Source organism: Mobula hypostoma, chromosome 21 (genome assembly GCF_963921235.1).
Source record: "Mobula hypostoma chromosome 21, sMobHyp1.1, whole genome shotgun sequence".
Lineage (NCBI taxonomy): Eukaryota > Metazoa > Chordata > Chondrichthyes > Myliobatiformes > Myliobatidae > Mobula > Mobula hypostoma.
The window spans coordinates 16,395,359-16,411,587 of NC_086117.1; the positions used below are offsets into that span (position 1 = coordinate 16,395,359).

At 37.1% G+C, this 16,229-nt stretch overlaps 1 protein-coding gene across 13 annotated transcripts in view; it reads left to right on the plus strand.

The window, feature by feature from the left end:
• Positions 1-16,229, plus strand: part of rapgef1a (Rap guanine nucleotide exchange factor (GEF) 1a) — a 185,163-nt gene that overhangs the window by 142,766 nt on the left and 26,168 nt on the right. For 6 of the 13 annotated variants that reach the window (XM_063073490.1, XM_063073495.1, XM_063073493.1 and 3 more), the window contains 4 exons: positions 2,336-2,428; positions 4,756-4,779; positions 5,039-5,130; positions 6,590-6,698. In XM_063073490.1, the coding sequence (XP_062929560.1) occupies positions 2,336-2,428; positions 4,756-4,779; positions 5,039-5,130; positions 6,590-6,698 (318 nt within the window). The remainder of the gene's footprint in view (positions 1-2,335; positions 2,429-4,755; positions 4,780-5,038; positions 5,131-6,589; positions 6,699-16,229) is intronic. The other 7 variants (XM_063073491.1, XM_063073496.1, XM_063073500.1 and 4 more) reach the window with 3 other exon arrangements.

A 16,229-nucleotide genomic window follows, 5' to 3' on the forward strand; every position in this document is an offset into this window, starting at 1 on the left:
CTTGTCTTGATAAAAGTCCGTGAGAACCATGGCATATACATTGAAGTCATCTGAGTCCATTAACATGGCCCAGTCCACTGACTCAAAGTAGTCCTGTAGCCTTTCTTTTGCCTCCTGTGACCATCTTTGTTGTCTTTTCCTCTAGTGCCTTGCTCTTTAGCCTTTGCCTATATATAGATAGATTGAGGAGAGCCAGATGGTGAGATTTCCTGAAATACAGTTGAGTGACAGAATGATAGGCATTCTTGATGGTAGTGTAACATTGATTGAGTGTGCTGGATCTTCTGGTGCTGCGGGTGATATGCTGGTGGTAGTTTGGCAGAGATTTCTTCAAGCTAGTCTGACTGAAGTTCCTGGCAAGAATGTAAAATGCTTCAGTTTCTTGTTAATCAAGGCACTCATTACAGATGTCAAGTGCTAAGCTGTAGTCAGGATCATTCATAGTGGTGAACTGTGTTAGTAGAGTGGTCAACACTTAATAATTAGATGTACTTGGTCAGGAGAACAAGAGTGAGACAAGATCACTACATCTGAGCACCATGATGAGTTTATCATGAAGCAGATCCTGCTACCTCTGCCCTTTCCTGATGCCACTGTCTGCTTCATCCAGTGAACTGAGAGCAACATCAGGCTAGAGAGCAACATCAGGAGTGTTAGTGGTGAACCATGTCTCATTGAAACGGAAAATGTAGCAATCCCTCATTTCTCTTCAATATATCAATCTTGCCCTTAGGCCCCTTGTCTTACTCTCCAGCAAGAGATGAATCCCAGCCTATCCAATGTGTTGTAACTAAAGCCCACTATTCCAGGCAAGGTGTTGGTAAATATCCTCTCGCTCTCTCTGCACCACCACGGTCTTTTTGCAGTGTGAGAACTCTGTCCTGAAATTACTGCAGTTTCTATAGGTGAATACTGCTAGATTCCATCGGAACTGTTCACAACAGCCCACATGATTCTTATGACCTGCTAATATTGAAGCATTTTTCTTGAAATTTATGTTAAACTGGTCCTTGAATCACCATCATTGATATCTTAACTCTGTATGCTAATAGTCTTAATATCTGTGATTGATTTTAATGATAATTTTTATAAAGCAGAACAAGAATTTACTCCTCATCTATTGCAGTTTATTAATCAAAATTAACATTTCTGTAAGACATAGAGTCAGCTAAATGTAATAGCAGGTCTATTGTGATAAGTTGTATGGACTGCTAAAAATCTAGTGTATGAGTTCTGTCCCATGATGTGGGCAATTGTCTTTAACATACTGATTCAGACATAGACTTGGATGTGAATTATGAACATTAAAAATATTCACTTTTGTCTTTTATCTAGTCACCTAATCTTAGTGATTCAACTTCCAGGGTTCACACCTGTTCAATGTGTTGCAGTGTTGCACCATGTTACTGTGTTAATAACAAAATATCTCCATTTGGTAATTTGGTTTGACATTTTATCCATGTGAAATTTCTAGAATAGAAATCAGCCCTTTCTCTGGAAAGGGGAATAAAACTATTTCAAAACTACCATGTGAATTCTGTGGTGTGTAAATTTTATTTGAGATCGATTACAAGACATTTAACATTAGCATTCAAATTTATAATACATTTTGGATATGATTTCGATGAGCCCTATGTTAAAATTATAAGGACTTGGAAAAATTACTACATTATGCCAAATATCAGTTATTTTTGTTTGGTATTAAACTTTGATATCAGTGAGACTTGCTTTATTTGGTTTAACTATTACTTGTATAGTTGTGGGAAATAAGCATACCTAATCTAATTAGAAATAATATTTAGACACTAATATAATCTGATGAAACAATATTCTGAAAATATAGGTTAACAAGTTATCTTGTGACTCTTCATCAGAACATTAAATACAGGTATATGTAGATGGTCTTGAAAAGTGATTCTCACACTATTTGTGCATATGTGAATCACTGCAAGCAAGGGAGAGGCAAAAAAAGGAAATAACTCATTTCTAATACAAATATTTTGACTTGTGATGGATTTGCTGGTGCCCAACTAACATACCGAAGTTAGTTGTGCACCAGCAAATGCATTACTTGGCTGTTTTGTTCTCCCAAGTGAATTAAGCTGCTTATCATTAAAATCATGATAAATTTGTGGGCAGCAGGTGAATTAAACACTGTGGAAATGCATTTTAAGTGCACTTGGGAACAAAAGGAGTTGAATAAATATGCGATATTGAGCTCAAGATCAGTGAGTTATGAGGCTTGCTCACACTTTGAATATTGCCTTGAGTTTTAAGAATTGTGAACAGAAGTGGGAGTGAATATCTTGAGACCCTATGGTCTTCTCTCCTGTAGAGCGAGAGCAATAGTGAGGATGCTGGTGAGGGTGAATACGTTAATCTGTATTCATCCAGCCAAACCAATGGAGACCTCTCTCACCCTGAAGCAGTAAGTAGCATCCGAAGCATGTTGAGTCTTTGGTGCTTGGCTGTAGAGAAAAGCATGTTGGAATGGTTTTCTATTGTGCTGCTTATTTCATTGCGCTGTAAAACTCATTATTAATAAAATTAACACCCCAACCAACTATCCACTGTGTAGTCATCTTGTATATGTCCCACTGAGAAGGCAGGATATCACATGAAAAGCTACAAAACAAACTTGTGGTACGGCTAGGATGTGTAGCTTTCTCCAAGAAAACTCTTAATTGGCATTTCTACCATTGATAGTTGTCTAAAATGAAACTTGGGCCAACTAGTTAAGAGTTTGCAAAATATTTGATCTAGTTCCTTTTGTTAAGCTAGCTTGCATCCTCAAGGTGTACCGACCTGTATCCATCTTTAAAATCTAAACAATTTTTGCTATTTCCAATTCCAGGTATATAACATCAGTGCATCTAGAATATCCTTGTTTAGACTTGCAGGGGAAAAAAATTTAACAGTCTTATGCCAACCATGACATTGTGGTATTAGTCTAACACTAAGCTTCTTGTTGCTTTGCTCATTTTATGTATGAGGTACATGGAAGAAAAGGGTGACTTCACCTTTATCTTAACTCACATCTTTCCTTGTGTTTTTTAATCTACACTGACTCAGTTAAGCAATACTTCTATGAAAGCTTTCATTTTCTGGGGTTCATCTTTTCCTATCTCAATAATTTTTGCTTACCCAACGTCTGAGTCATGACTTTCATTTGCCCTCTTGTTCATCTCTTGCTTCACTTATTGGCCTCTTGCCAAAATCCTATGATAGAATTCTTTCCCCAGATGACTTGATCTTTGAACCCAGCTTTCTTTAGAGTGCTCTCTAAATCTGCCTTTTTTGACTAAGCTTTAATAACTTCGGAGTAAAATGTCCCAGTGCTCTTTGCTAGTGCTATTAAAAATCAGATGGTGTTATACATGTACTAGTTGTTGCTTTGCCTCTCTTTTGCTTGTCACTTCTAATCAAGTTGTAATAAGAAGTACATGTTTGTTACGTTAGTATCCAACGTAGCTTTAAGCTGAAAAATCGTCTTGCATTGCATTATTTGGACATTTAGACAGAATTTACTTGCTCTCTGGATGAGCATGGAGGTATGGCACACAGTTTAATTTCTGCATCAAGTTCAGCTGTATGCAAAATACTGAAATGCTTTTTTAGTACTCCAGTCATTGATCAAAGTTGTAGTTTAGAAATCTGTGGTTGTTGGTCATGGTGTAGCTTTTAGTTTCTAATACATATGCTTTTAACGTACTTCATACTGCTATACATGTAACTGCTTGCATGGAGAATGGCTGTTGGTTTTCAGAATACTTTCAAATGGCTGCAGTCATGAAAATGGATTGATTTTGCTTTTTACTCTAACACTTTTGCATGATTTTGAGGAAAAATATAAGCCTTTGAAGAATGGTAAACATGTAACTCGTTGTTAGTTATTCGTCCGAAAATGATAATCCATTATTTTTTCTTAAAACTTATACATAAAACTAACCACAAGTTTCACCATTTTGTCCACCACTGCTTTTCTTTGAACGTGCGCTACATTAATCTTGAATGAAACATATCTAATACCTGTTGAGATTGGGAGACAAAATGATCACCCAGTTAATTTTAGGTAATTGACCTGTTGCATTTTTTTCAAAGCGCTATGGCTCTTTGGAAACACTTCACTTTTATTAGAGCTTTGGATAAAATGCTCTCGCCCTGCAGTTTGAGAGTCCAAGGCGTGTTTATGCTTGTGTGTGGTAATGGAAGGCATAAAATTTAATGCTACAGAAGTTAAATAAGTATTTTAAACTCTTCACTACCCAGTAGACTATTCAGCAGTAAATTTAATGCCTCTCACATTAGTGGCTGCTGCTACTACTACACTAATTTCTCAAAACTATTTTGGGTAATAAATATCTCTTGGCACTCAGCAAGTACTGACTGTAACAGTTTCCAAAAGTAGTTTTCTGCAGATTTTTGTAATACTTTTTAAAAATAATACAGAGCCATGAAATTAACCTAAATATATTACGTTTTAAGGGGTATCAACTGGATATTTGCCAAATCTGCTAAAGGTGCATCTTGATCCACATGAAATAATCCATATTATTTTCCATACTTAAATATTTGATAATTTAATGGTTCTGTACACTTTTTTCTAGTTTGTAATATTCAGTACTGGATTTTTGCAGATCATAGTTTTGGATATTTTACAGTAGCCAATTGATATTTTGGACTTAGAGTTTAATATTTACTGGGGAAAAACAACCCAGTGTTCGTCATTTTTATTCTTTTTTTCTGGCTATTCAGGAAATACCGATGTGTGCTGATACTGTAAGTGATTCCATCTTTAACTTTTGTCTTATATTACACTAGTTCAACTGCTCGGCAGCTTTTAGCACATTTTTAGACAGTGTTATCATCAATGGTAGATAATACTTAAGAATGTCTATTTGCAATGTATTAGGAAAGCTGTAGATTGAGACTGTGTCTAATTTAAATTAAAAGTGTGCTGCTGGTCTGTGAACAAATGTAATTCCTAGTGTTTTTTTCTTCCCCAAAACATTACATAATCTGGTTAATTTCATTCCAGGAGCCTGTAGACTCTCCTAACGAAGAAGAGCTCCTTCACAATGATTTTTCAAAATCAACTAATGTAAAGGAAAACCAAGATAGAAATGACAGGTGGGATTGAAGATTTACAAACTTGTACCACTCCTAATCAAAACAAGATCTTGTCTGTGACGTTCTTCTGAATTTTTTTATGCAAGACAAATGGGGAATGGATAGAGAGAGAAGGGAGACCTTCTCTTCTGCCACGATGATATCACATTCAGGTTGGAGGAACACCACTTCAGATTCCATTTAGGTAGCCTCCAATTCATAGATAGAAACATGGAAACATAAAAACATAGAAAACCATCAGCACAATACAGGCCCTTCGGCCCTCTATGCTGTGCTGAAAATGTACTTACTTTAGAAATTACCTAGGGTTACCCATAGCCTTCTATTTTTCTAAGCTCCATGTACCTATCCAGGAACCTCTTAAAAGACCTTATTGAATCGACCTCCATCACAGTCACCGACATGCCCTTCCACGCACTCACCACTCTCTGCGTAAAAACAGCAACAATAACAACTTAACCCTGACATCCCTTCTGTACCTACTTCCAGGCACCTTAAAACTGTGCCCTCTCATGTTAGCCATTTTAGGGCCTGGAAAAAGCCTCTGACTATCCATACGATCAATGCCTCTCATCATCTTATACATCTCTGTCAGGTCACCTCTCCTTCTCCGTTGCTCCAAGGCATGAATATTAATTTATTTAACCTCTGGTAATTTTCCACCATCTCCCTTCTCTTTTTTTCCTTTTCCATTCTCCATTCAGGTTTCCCTCTCACCCCTTCTCATCACCCTCCCACCACCTCCCTCTAGTTCTCCTCCTCCATCCCTTTCTTCATTGTCCACTTTCCTCTCCTATATGGTTCCTCCTCCTTCAGCCTCTTCCACCTATCACCTCCCAGCTTCTTACTTCATTTCCTTCCCTCCCTCCCCCACCATCTCTCCCCACTAAGTTTCACCTATCACATGCCAACTTGGATTCCCTATCCTTCCCACCTTCTTAATCCGGTTTTTGCCCCCTTGCTTTCCAGTCCCGATGAAGGTTCTCGTCCTGGAATGTTGACTGTTTATTTCCCTTCATAGATGTTGCTTAATTTGCTAAGTTCCTCCCAAGTCCAGAACACTTGCTGTGTGATTCAAAACTTGTAAGAAACTCATTAAGTTGAAAGTTAACTAAGCACCAAGTCATGCCCTTGAAAGATAGTGATTGTATGACATTTATGATACAGCTTTGTCCCAGTGTTCCCATGTTGCAACTGTAAACCAAGATTGAGCATGCAATTCTTCCATATTACCATTTTAGGATTATAGGGGAATAACATCTCAACTGATCTCTTATCAGTAGCATAAAAGATAAACTATCCTTGCTTGAATTGTGTATACTTAGTTATCAAACTCATTGCATTTTACTTCTGAAATAAACTGAGCAATATCCTGGTTTATACTTCTGCCTTATTTTTATGGTGCTTGGAATTGCCCTGTTAATATCCCCACTGAATATTTTTGTATTGTTTGTCTCAGGCGAACAGACGCACAGAATTTATCCGACTTGGATCAAAATGATGAAACGGATGAATTATCCCTCATAAATCATGATGAAATTATGGCTCGATTAACACTGAAACAAGAGGTAATGTATACTTAGCATAGCAGTTGATAACTGACACAAAACTGAGAATGGAGAAATTCCCCTGTTGTATCTGTGAGTGATCACAGTATAATTGAATGTTATGGGGAGATGGATTGAAGTCTTTAGCTGGGTAGAGGAAAGTACATGAATTTGCATTTAGAGCCAAGCCCTTGTACCTTGCTGGATTCTCTTCGACGGTCTCACTTAAGAGGTCCATGGCAGATCTTGAGCCACTGATATGTAGTAAAGATGTTTGTTCAATAATCCCAGCCTGGTTTCCTTAGATGCTTTGATTGTATATCCACATAGTGGAGCACAATCCCAACTTTGGTCTCCTGAGCTACTGTTGTAGTATAAAGCAGTTCGAATTAAAGAAAGCTGGTCAGGCAATGGTGAAGTGGTGTTGAGGAATGAAACCAAACTGAACTGAAATCAAGCCATATTGGCAATTAGTTTATTGGGTGTATTGGTGTCTGTTCCAACCTTTTGTCTCCAAGGAACCTGAAAATACGATGTAATAAGCAATGCAAAAACAATTTGTATTACAAATATACAATATAACTTGGTAAATCTGTATTGTCATAATTCAAATATTTTAAAGTTAATTTGGAGATACTAAGTAGTTCAAAATCTGGTACTAAAATTCCAAGACTAACAAGGTCTTTATAAGCTGTATTTGGTACGTATGTTATGCTACCAAACACAAAAACCTCAGTCAGAGCTTTTGGAATTTTAATTGAAGAAACTAGGTGGATGACTTGATATCAACTTAATTTTAAAAAGACTAGATTAAAAATATTATCTGATTTAAAAAAAAACATAACAGTGGATCTCAAACATAAACTGGTTGGCCACTTTACTAGATACGCCAGTGCACCTGCTCATAATACAAATATCTAATCAGCCAATCATGTGGCAGCAACTGAATGCATAAAAGCATGTGGATACGATCACAAGGTTCAGTTGTCGTTTAGTTCAAACATCAAAATGGGAAAGAAATGTGATCTAAGTAACTTTAACTGTGGAATGATTGGTGCCAGATGGGGTGGTTTTAGTATCAGAAAATTGCTGATTTCCTGGGGATTTTTTTTATGATTTAAATTTTATTGAATTCTTTTACAAATTTTTCCCCGAACCCTTGAGTCAAGTGTTGAAATTATATAAATCATAGCTTACAAAACATAAAATTATCCATAAAATACAAAACAAACATGGCAGAAATAAATATCAATATAATAACCACGTGTGTCTATTTAGACCTGTAATAACAGAAAAGGCTGCCATTCAGCAATATGTTTCACCACACATTCACCACTATTCCCCCCCCCCCAGGAAACCTAAATATTTGCTCCATTTTTGTGTATAAATGTCCAATCTATCAAACTGTTCATCAGACATGCGTTCAAAAGCTGCTACTTTGGCTATTTCTGTGACCCACTCCTGAAATGATGGTCCCCCCAAGTTCCTCCAACCTCTAAGTATAATTTGTCTTCCTACCATTATACTTGTCTGGATCCAATTTTGAGAGTGTTTATCCCCAAGTGTGTCTCCCAAGACAAAAAGTCTAGGGCAGAAAGGGAGTTGAATACCTGAAACTTCGCCAATATACTTATGTATCATAATCCAGAATTCTTGAATTCTGGGACAGGACCAGAGCGCATGTATTAAGTCCCCTTTATCCACCTCACAGCGCCAATATTCGGGGTACTTTCCCAACCCTAAGCTACGTAACCTTGCTGGAGTCCAATAGAAACGGTGTACGATCTTAAACTAAATAAGGCGCACCCTCAGGTCTCTTGACATTGTTTTGACATTTTTGCAAATTTTGTCCCACTCCTTTGCCTCAAAAGTCACACTCAGGTCTTTCTCCCATGCTCTTTTAAGACCCAAAAGAATTTTGTCCCCGGAGATTTGTGTTAAAGCTGAATAATAAGTTGAGGCTTCGTGACCTTTACCATATGCAGCCAGTACAGTAGACAGTATCGTAGCAACTTGTGGGGGTTGCTGTGTAGAACCAAAAGTTATATGTATCAAATGACGCAGTTGAAGATATCTCCAAAATTGTGACCTAGAGATATCGTACTGTTGGGTTAATTGGAACGGTGATCTCGGGCGGCAGAGCTTGATGAATATGATTAAATATTCCTGTTTCAGCCTGGTACAGCTGAGAATCACAACTGCTTCCAAGGTCTGTACAGTTAATAAATGTGATTGAATAAAGTATCGCTGGTTAAAACCAATGGAAACAATGCTGATTGTAGTTGTACTTCTTGCTGGATTCCACATAGGAAACATGGCTGCAGGTCAGGGATACAAGTGCATTTAAGGAAACAGGGTTTTAGACTCCCAGTACAGATCAAATTGCTGGCAAATGTACATTCTGTAGTAAATAAAAAAAAGATCTCAGAGCTAGGGTGTTGTATAGAGAGTCATTAGGACTGCGTGCATCCTTTGTTTCATGGAATCCTGGTTAATCCCTTCGGTACTGGACACAGTGATTCAGATTGACAGGTTCACTATACGCTGTCAGGAAAGGACTGTTGAGTCCCTCAGAAGCAGAGGTGAAGATGTGCACCTCATGATCAACTCCTCGTGGCACACAGAGTTGTCCCAGTTCTGCTCACCAGACCTGGAATATCTTGCAAATATGTGCCGATAATTTTACCTGCCGCAGGAGATTTTTGCAATTATTTTGGTGGGGGTTCGGCACTGGCATGATTGTGGCGATCTTGAAGCTTGTGGGGACAACTGCCTGGGCCAGGGACAGATTAGTTCTCACAGTGTTTCAATAACTGGAACAAAACTCACTGTACCCTGAATCTCCAAAAAACTGAAATGAATGCAAACATTTGTTGCTTCAGAAGAACAACTCTAATATCACTGGACAACAAAGATTTTGCTTTCTGAATACTTTTAGGTGTATCTTATGGATTTTGGGCTGCTGATCGTAAAAATCACCATGAAGTAACCCCTGTCACGCACCATTTTTTTGAAGTCGCCTGTATTTGTTATTTCAATTCATAATTCAAGTCAATTAAAATGTTGCCCACACTATATGTTGAAAATTTTTCTGTCTTGTCCAGGCATTCCTTGGCATGCTTAGGCGGGATGGATGCTGCATGGCAGGGCAGATTTTAGAAGACTATAAAAGTATCCCGCACACACCTTTGTATCTATAGTGTTTACATGTATATCAGTTTGCGATCACATTCATGTGCATGCTCTGCTGACATAGCATATTGTGTGATTGTATTTTCAGGAGTATTAGTGATAGCAAAATGCCTCGACGGTATTGCAACAGCCGCAATACTTTCTGTTATATTTGTGGCGAGCATGCGCTTAAGTCTCAAAGATGGAGCATGACTCCTCTTATTTAAAAAGCCTATGAGCTCTACTTCGGTTGTAAAATTGGCACAACTGTGAGGAGCTCAGGCTGTTAACCTTGGGAGTTTGGCTCAAAGGTACTTGGAAGTCAATGCTGTTCACTGTCCCAATGATATGGATAGGGCAGAAGGATCATATGACAGACAGCTTCTTCTGTCTGACCAGTGTGTCTGGTATCTCTGCTAAAAACAAGAAATCCACTGAATACCCCCATCTCTCGACATGAGACCTGTGCTGCATGACAATAGTCTTTCAGCACCAAAGCTACCAGAGACAAAGAGTCTAGAGAAGGCAGATGAAGATGCCATGATGCACAGGCCAGGAATGTAAAACATCACTGGTAATTATACAGATTTTGAACCCTGTACGTTGAGTGAGTCCCATCTGATAACACAATCTGAGTTAAATGACTTGGTCAGAAACTTGAGTTTGTCAAAGGCAAAAGCAGAATTACTAGTCTCAAAACTGCAAAGGTGGAATCTGCTGTCACCAGGCACAAATATTTCCATGAAGGATCTCAATATTTGAGACCGATGTTTCCAGAATAACTGATGCCAAGATTAAGGAAGACACTTCTGGTTCGGCCACAAATCAAACAGGTCATTGATGAGAGGCAATTCAATGAACTTCTAGCGAGACTGGAGCAAATCGCATAGAAAGCATTCAAGGATGTTGTCGAATATCTTCTTGCAACTACAGAGCACCAAACTACGTGCAGCTGGTTGACAACATGATTCAAGTATACAAAGCCATGAAGTGCAACGTCTCATGAAAGATTCATTTTTTGCATTCCTATTTAGACTTCTTCACTTCAAATCTCGGCGCTGTCAGTGACAAGCATAGTGGAAAGTTTCACCAGGATATTGCAGTCATGGAGAAACTGTATCAGGCCAATGGGAATCCAGTGGTGGCTGATCATTGTTGCACACTTAAGCAAGAAGCCTCAGATACTGAGAACAAATGAAAATCGTCAACAAAGCATTTTTAGCTTAGTTGAACTATTGCAAAACATCGGCACTGAATATAATACAATTAAACGTGTTATATTCAATAAATGTTAATTTTTTGATTCTATGTGATACAAGTAGTTTTGAAATTATATTTATGTTCAGCTTCAAGCGGTCTATCATAACCAAAAAAAATTTTGAGGAAGCAACCTTTCAGTGTATTCAGAACTGATACAGAATGACGATTGACTGTGCAGCAGGTAGTCTCAACTTTTTATTGAAGAATTGATTGAGTTGTGACAGCAAGCCATCTGATATCCAGTAACTGTCAAAAAACAATCAAACACTTCTTCACTTCTCAGTCTCTGTGCTCTAGTGAGTGATGGGGGAAAGAAAGAATGTATTGGAAAGAGAGCACTGGAATCTACTGTATATGCAGTAATTTTGAATGTAAAACTGGAGTGAGATTAATTACTTAGTACAATGTTTCTTGCATTAAAACAAAATAGTTTTGCTGATTATCCTAAATCAGAAATTAAATACGAGGTAGATTATATTAAAATGTGCAACTTGTTGTTAATTAATACCTGTCCCTCATGGTCGAGAATGGTAGTTTCCCAAGGGATATTTTACTTGTGGATTTGAAATTGGCAAGTGAGGTTGATCTCGGAGTGGCCAGTTATGCTGCATCTGGAATTGGATTTCTATAAGCGCCGAGCCATTTTTATTCAGCGGTCTTGTCTCTTAACACCCACCAGGTATACACTTGCCTGGAGTGCATCATCTGACAGCTCCTTACACAAATCTGGCACATTTAGATCACTAGAAGCAAGTGGAAGTCCTGCTGTCAGAAATGCTGTAACTACCACTGTGTCTGTGACCTGAAAAATGTACTCTACTTCCCTTTCTACAAGTCCCATCTGATGTTAAGTATTTTGTCCTCTGTTTTTATTCCCAATACTTAATCTGCTGTTAAGAATGAATTTCTCTGAGATTCACTAACATGGAAAAGCTAAAAATATGACAATGCAATTAAAAACATTGTTCTATAGTAATTAAAATGCAAAATATGTTAGTATTTTTGTTCTTGGTAAAGTGAAATGTGTTCAGTCTTTTATTACCTGAAATGAGGTCGTCTTATATAACTTCATATTTTACCTTTTCCCATCATGAAATGAGACACTGTGCATTCTTCATTGTCAAAAGAATACTATTAATAAATGAAGATATGAAGATTTTAAAAACTCAGCCTTTCATATGGGATTTAGCTGTCCATACACTTACTTTACCACTTCCCACATTGCATGCAAGTTGTTTTCAGGTGCTCTGTTGTTCATAAGAAATTCATTTAAGTGTATGTGATTTTGGTCTAATTCAATCATTATTTCAAGGAGATAAATGCTGTCCAAAAAAGTGCCAGATATATTGGAAATTCTAAACTTCTACAAACAGGTTTTGCCAGCATCCTGTCTTGAGCAGTTTTGATTAAATCATTTTCAGAATCAGAATCAAATTTATTATATGTGAGGAAATTTGTTGTTTTGCTGCAGCAGTATAGTGCAATACGTAAAAAGTTACTTTATGTTACAATGAGAAAAATATGATAGTGCAAAAAGAAAGCAAAATAGCGAGGCAGTGTTCAGTGGTTCATAGACTGTTCAAAAATCTGATAGTGGAAGGGAAGAAGCTATTCCTAAAACATTAAGTTTATGTTTTCAAGCTGCTGTACCTCCTCCCTGATGGTAGTTATGAGAATAGGACATGTCCTTGCTGGTGAGGGTCCTTTATGATGGATGCTTTCATTTTTTTAAAACCCTTATTGAGATTACTTCTAAAAGTTTAACTTCAGTGGAGAGCTTCAATTGAGGATTAAGACATATTGCTTAACTAAAGCAGGAGGACCTTTGTTAATCACAATATTAATCCATTCTTCCATTGATCAACACTAATTGAAATTCAAGCTCAACGACTTGTTTGGTGAAACAAGATTGATGCAGACTGCATCATGCAAACTGGAGAACATTCTGTGCTACCTGAAATGCTTTGTTATTTGTGGTTTGGCCTTGCAAGAAGAGAATGGCTCTAGGGGGAAACTGAGAGGTACAGGATGAAATCTTGGATGATATACTTTGGTTGTGAATTAGTTTCTGGAAAACAAAAAGTAGTGATAAAGATAATGGATAATGGGTTAGATGAATGAACCTTATGCTAGTGGTAGGGAAATTATGAGAGAAACTTTTTGCACTTGCTGAAATCTGGAGAAACAGAATGCTAAAAGAACTCAATTTGTTAAATGGCATAAGTTGCATTTGGATTGAGAACCCTTACCAAAATTGAGCAGGAAAGTCTCTGTTTATAACAGAACAAGGGATGGGTGGGGGAATTTTGGGCACATGGAACCAGTGGAGGATTGGCATTATGTGCAGGCAGTTTACATCAGGAGTTCTCAAACTTTTTAATGTTATGACTGAATACCATTAAACAAGGGGTCTGTGGACCTCAGGTTGGTGACGCATGGTTTAGATTAACATGATGATTGAAGCAGACAACATGGGGCAAAAGCCCTGCTTCTGTGCTGTATTATTATTCTATGTTCTGTTCTGTGCTGCTATTCCACGAGTTACTTTATCAAATACCTCTTGCACACCATGTCAATGGTGTTTCCATTGGTAATCCTATCAGTCTCTCTTGAAATAGTTGATGTCTCCCAAAGCTGCAACTCTGTGGCTTTCGCAAACCTTTATGCCTTCACTGTAGATTTAATCCTTGTATCCTTCCTAACTAGTTGCCAGTCCAAAGGATACTCCCAGTAAAGTACAGGCACACTAACCTTTTTCTTTCTAAGTCTGCCTAAATAGATTCTATCCAAGGCACTCCTTCTTTCCAGCATCACTGTATTCTCTTCGATCAGCATTGCTGTCCTTTTTCTTCCCTTTGTCATCTTTGCTGAATAAATGTATTCAGAATATTTTAAACTGCCTCATTACTAACACATTATTATTCTGTATAATTGCATCTGCAGCTGTTCACCCTTGTTTACTAATTTTTATGTGTTATGTGTGCTCTGCAACACTGTTACGTCCTCTTTATTTGGGCCAATCCCTTGAGAAAACGTTCCATTTTGAGTTTCAGTTCTTTTCTATCTCCACCAATTCTTTGCATGACTTTATTCTACTGTTAAAAATGTTGAAATAACTTAAAGCCGTGTCAAGTAGCACTTTAAAATTGTCAAACACACCCAGTTAAATAACCCAAAAGTCAATATGCATTTTACTATGAACCTGACAAATGTTCCCTTCAGAACAATAATCAGCCCCTTTGTACAGCTGTCTTCGCTGAATAGATTATTCTGTCATGTGTTCATGTATACCAACAATTAAATAACTGTTACGCTATTTCTAATATTTCTGTAACTGATGACCAACAATGTTAACAAAATAAAGAAATAATAATTTTATTTCCAGGTTTTATTTCAAATGTTCTTGAGAATGCTGAAATAATCAGGTAATTAAAGAGACACACAAAATCCTAGTGGAACTCAGCAGACCTAGCCTGCTGTGTTCAACCAGCATTTTGTGTGTGTTGCTTGAATTTCCAGCATCTGCAGATTTTCTCATGTTTAGGTAATTAAAGAGATTGATCTTTAATTACCTGATCATTTGAGAATCCTTAAAACATTTGTTTGAATTCTCATTCATCTTTATTCACTAAATAATCTGCGGATAAATGAGAAAATTTTAAATTTGTTATTTAATTTGTCCGTAAATTATTGACTTCCTTTGCATCTTCAATGCCATTTCACAATGTTCACTTTAATCCATTGAAATCTTTCCTCTACACTGATAAGAAGCAGTTCTGTTTTCATCCAGCTTTCCTCTGAGGTGGGAAGTGCTGTTGGCAGTAAAATTACTATTCTTCCTGTAAACCCAAGCTTACAACAAAATACTTATTTCTGCATATCTTGAATAAGGTTTATCACCACATCAGTTTACTCATGCCATATTTTATGTTCCCGAACTGAATTTATTTTAAAGTATTTGCAATCTGCAGATATACTGAAGAATCAGCCATCTATGTCATCAAAAAGTTCGTTGATTGCTTCTCATTTTTACTTTTGACAAGCAATTCTATTAATTTTATATTTATATTTACTCTCCATTTTTATGAACTACTTCTGTAATTGAAAATGATGCATTAACCAAATCATAATAGTGCAATGTAGTGAAACACAATGTTCACCAATTTAAGTGTATCAGTTAGTTTCCTATGACTCTGCAGACAGAATTGAGACCTTGTTCGGTTGTGTGATTAATTGACTAGGGTGTAACTTTAGTTCAATTCCTGGTTTTGATTCATACCTTCATTCCTTTATATTTCTTTTATAAATGGATACGGCTGCATTAATGAAGAATGACTAAGTTCATCTCATGGTAATTGTATTCTTAGGAGTGAGAGCACAAACAAATGAATTTTGGGGTCAGCCACAAATCTTGAAAAAGCAGTTACAAACTTGTTTCCCAGTCGATACTTATGAAAATTTGCAGGAGTCGCCAAGATGTTTCTTTGAGAGGCTGTCAGATGGGGTAACGTGGGGTTGCCAAAGAAGCGATGCCCACAGAATAAGAAAATTGGACGATTAATTTGTAGCACCAAACACTGCTAGAATTGTTAAACTCCAATCTTTTTAAAAACACTGTTCAGAAAGCGTTTTTCTCCCTGAGGGCATGCTATTCAAAAAATGCTAATTGGCCATTAGAGAATTTTTGAAAAAGGCGTTGAGAACTTTAAAAGCATTAAGATACTATGTATACAAGTGGTCTTCTGAAAAGGCTTTTGATAAATATGAATTTAGACATTAACAAAACAAGGGTCCACAAAGAATCAGAAGGTTTATGGGTAGCTTGATACAAAATTGGCAGAGACGAGTGAATTGCACTGAACTAGTTTTCTAGACTGGATGGGGTTTGCTGTGATATTTCCTAAAGTTCAGCAATTTGATTACTGTTTAAAATGTACTAATGTCTTGGATTTGGAGAACATAATTTGTAAAAAAAATTACAGATATGAAGTCAAAAGCTGTGAGGAAGATAGCAGTAAATCACAGGAGAATCAACAGACTGGTGTAATAGACAAACAAATGACAAAGTACCTAATTCTGGGAATCCAGCTGGGGGAAAGTTTGTGAGATTTCTCTTACATA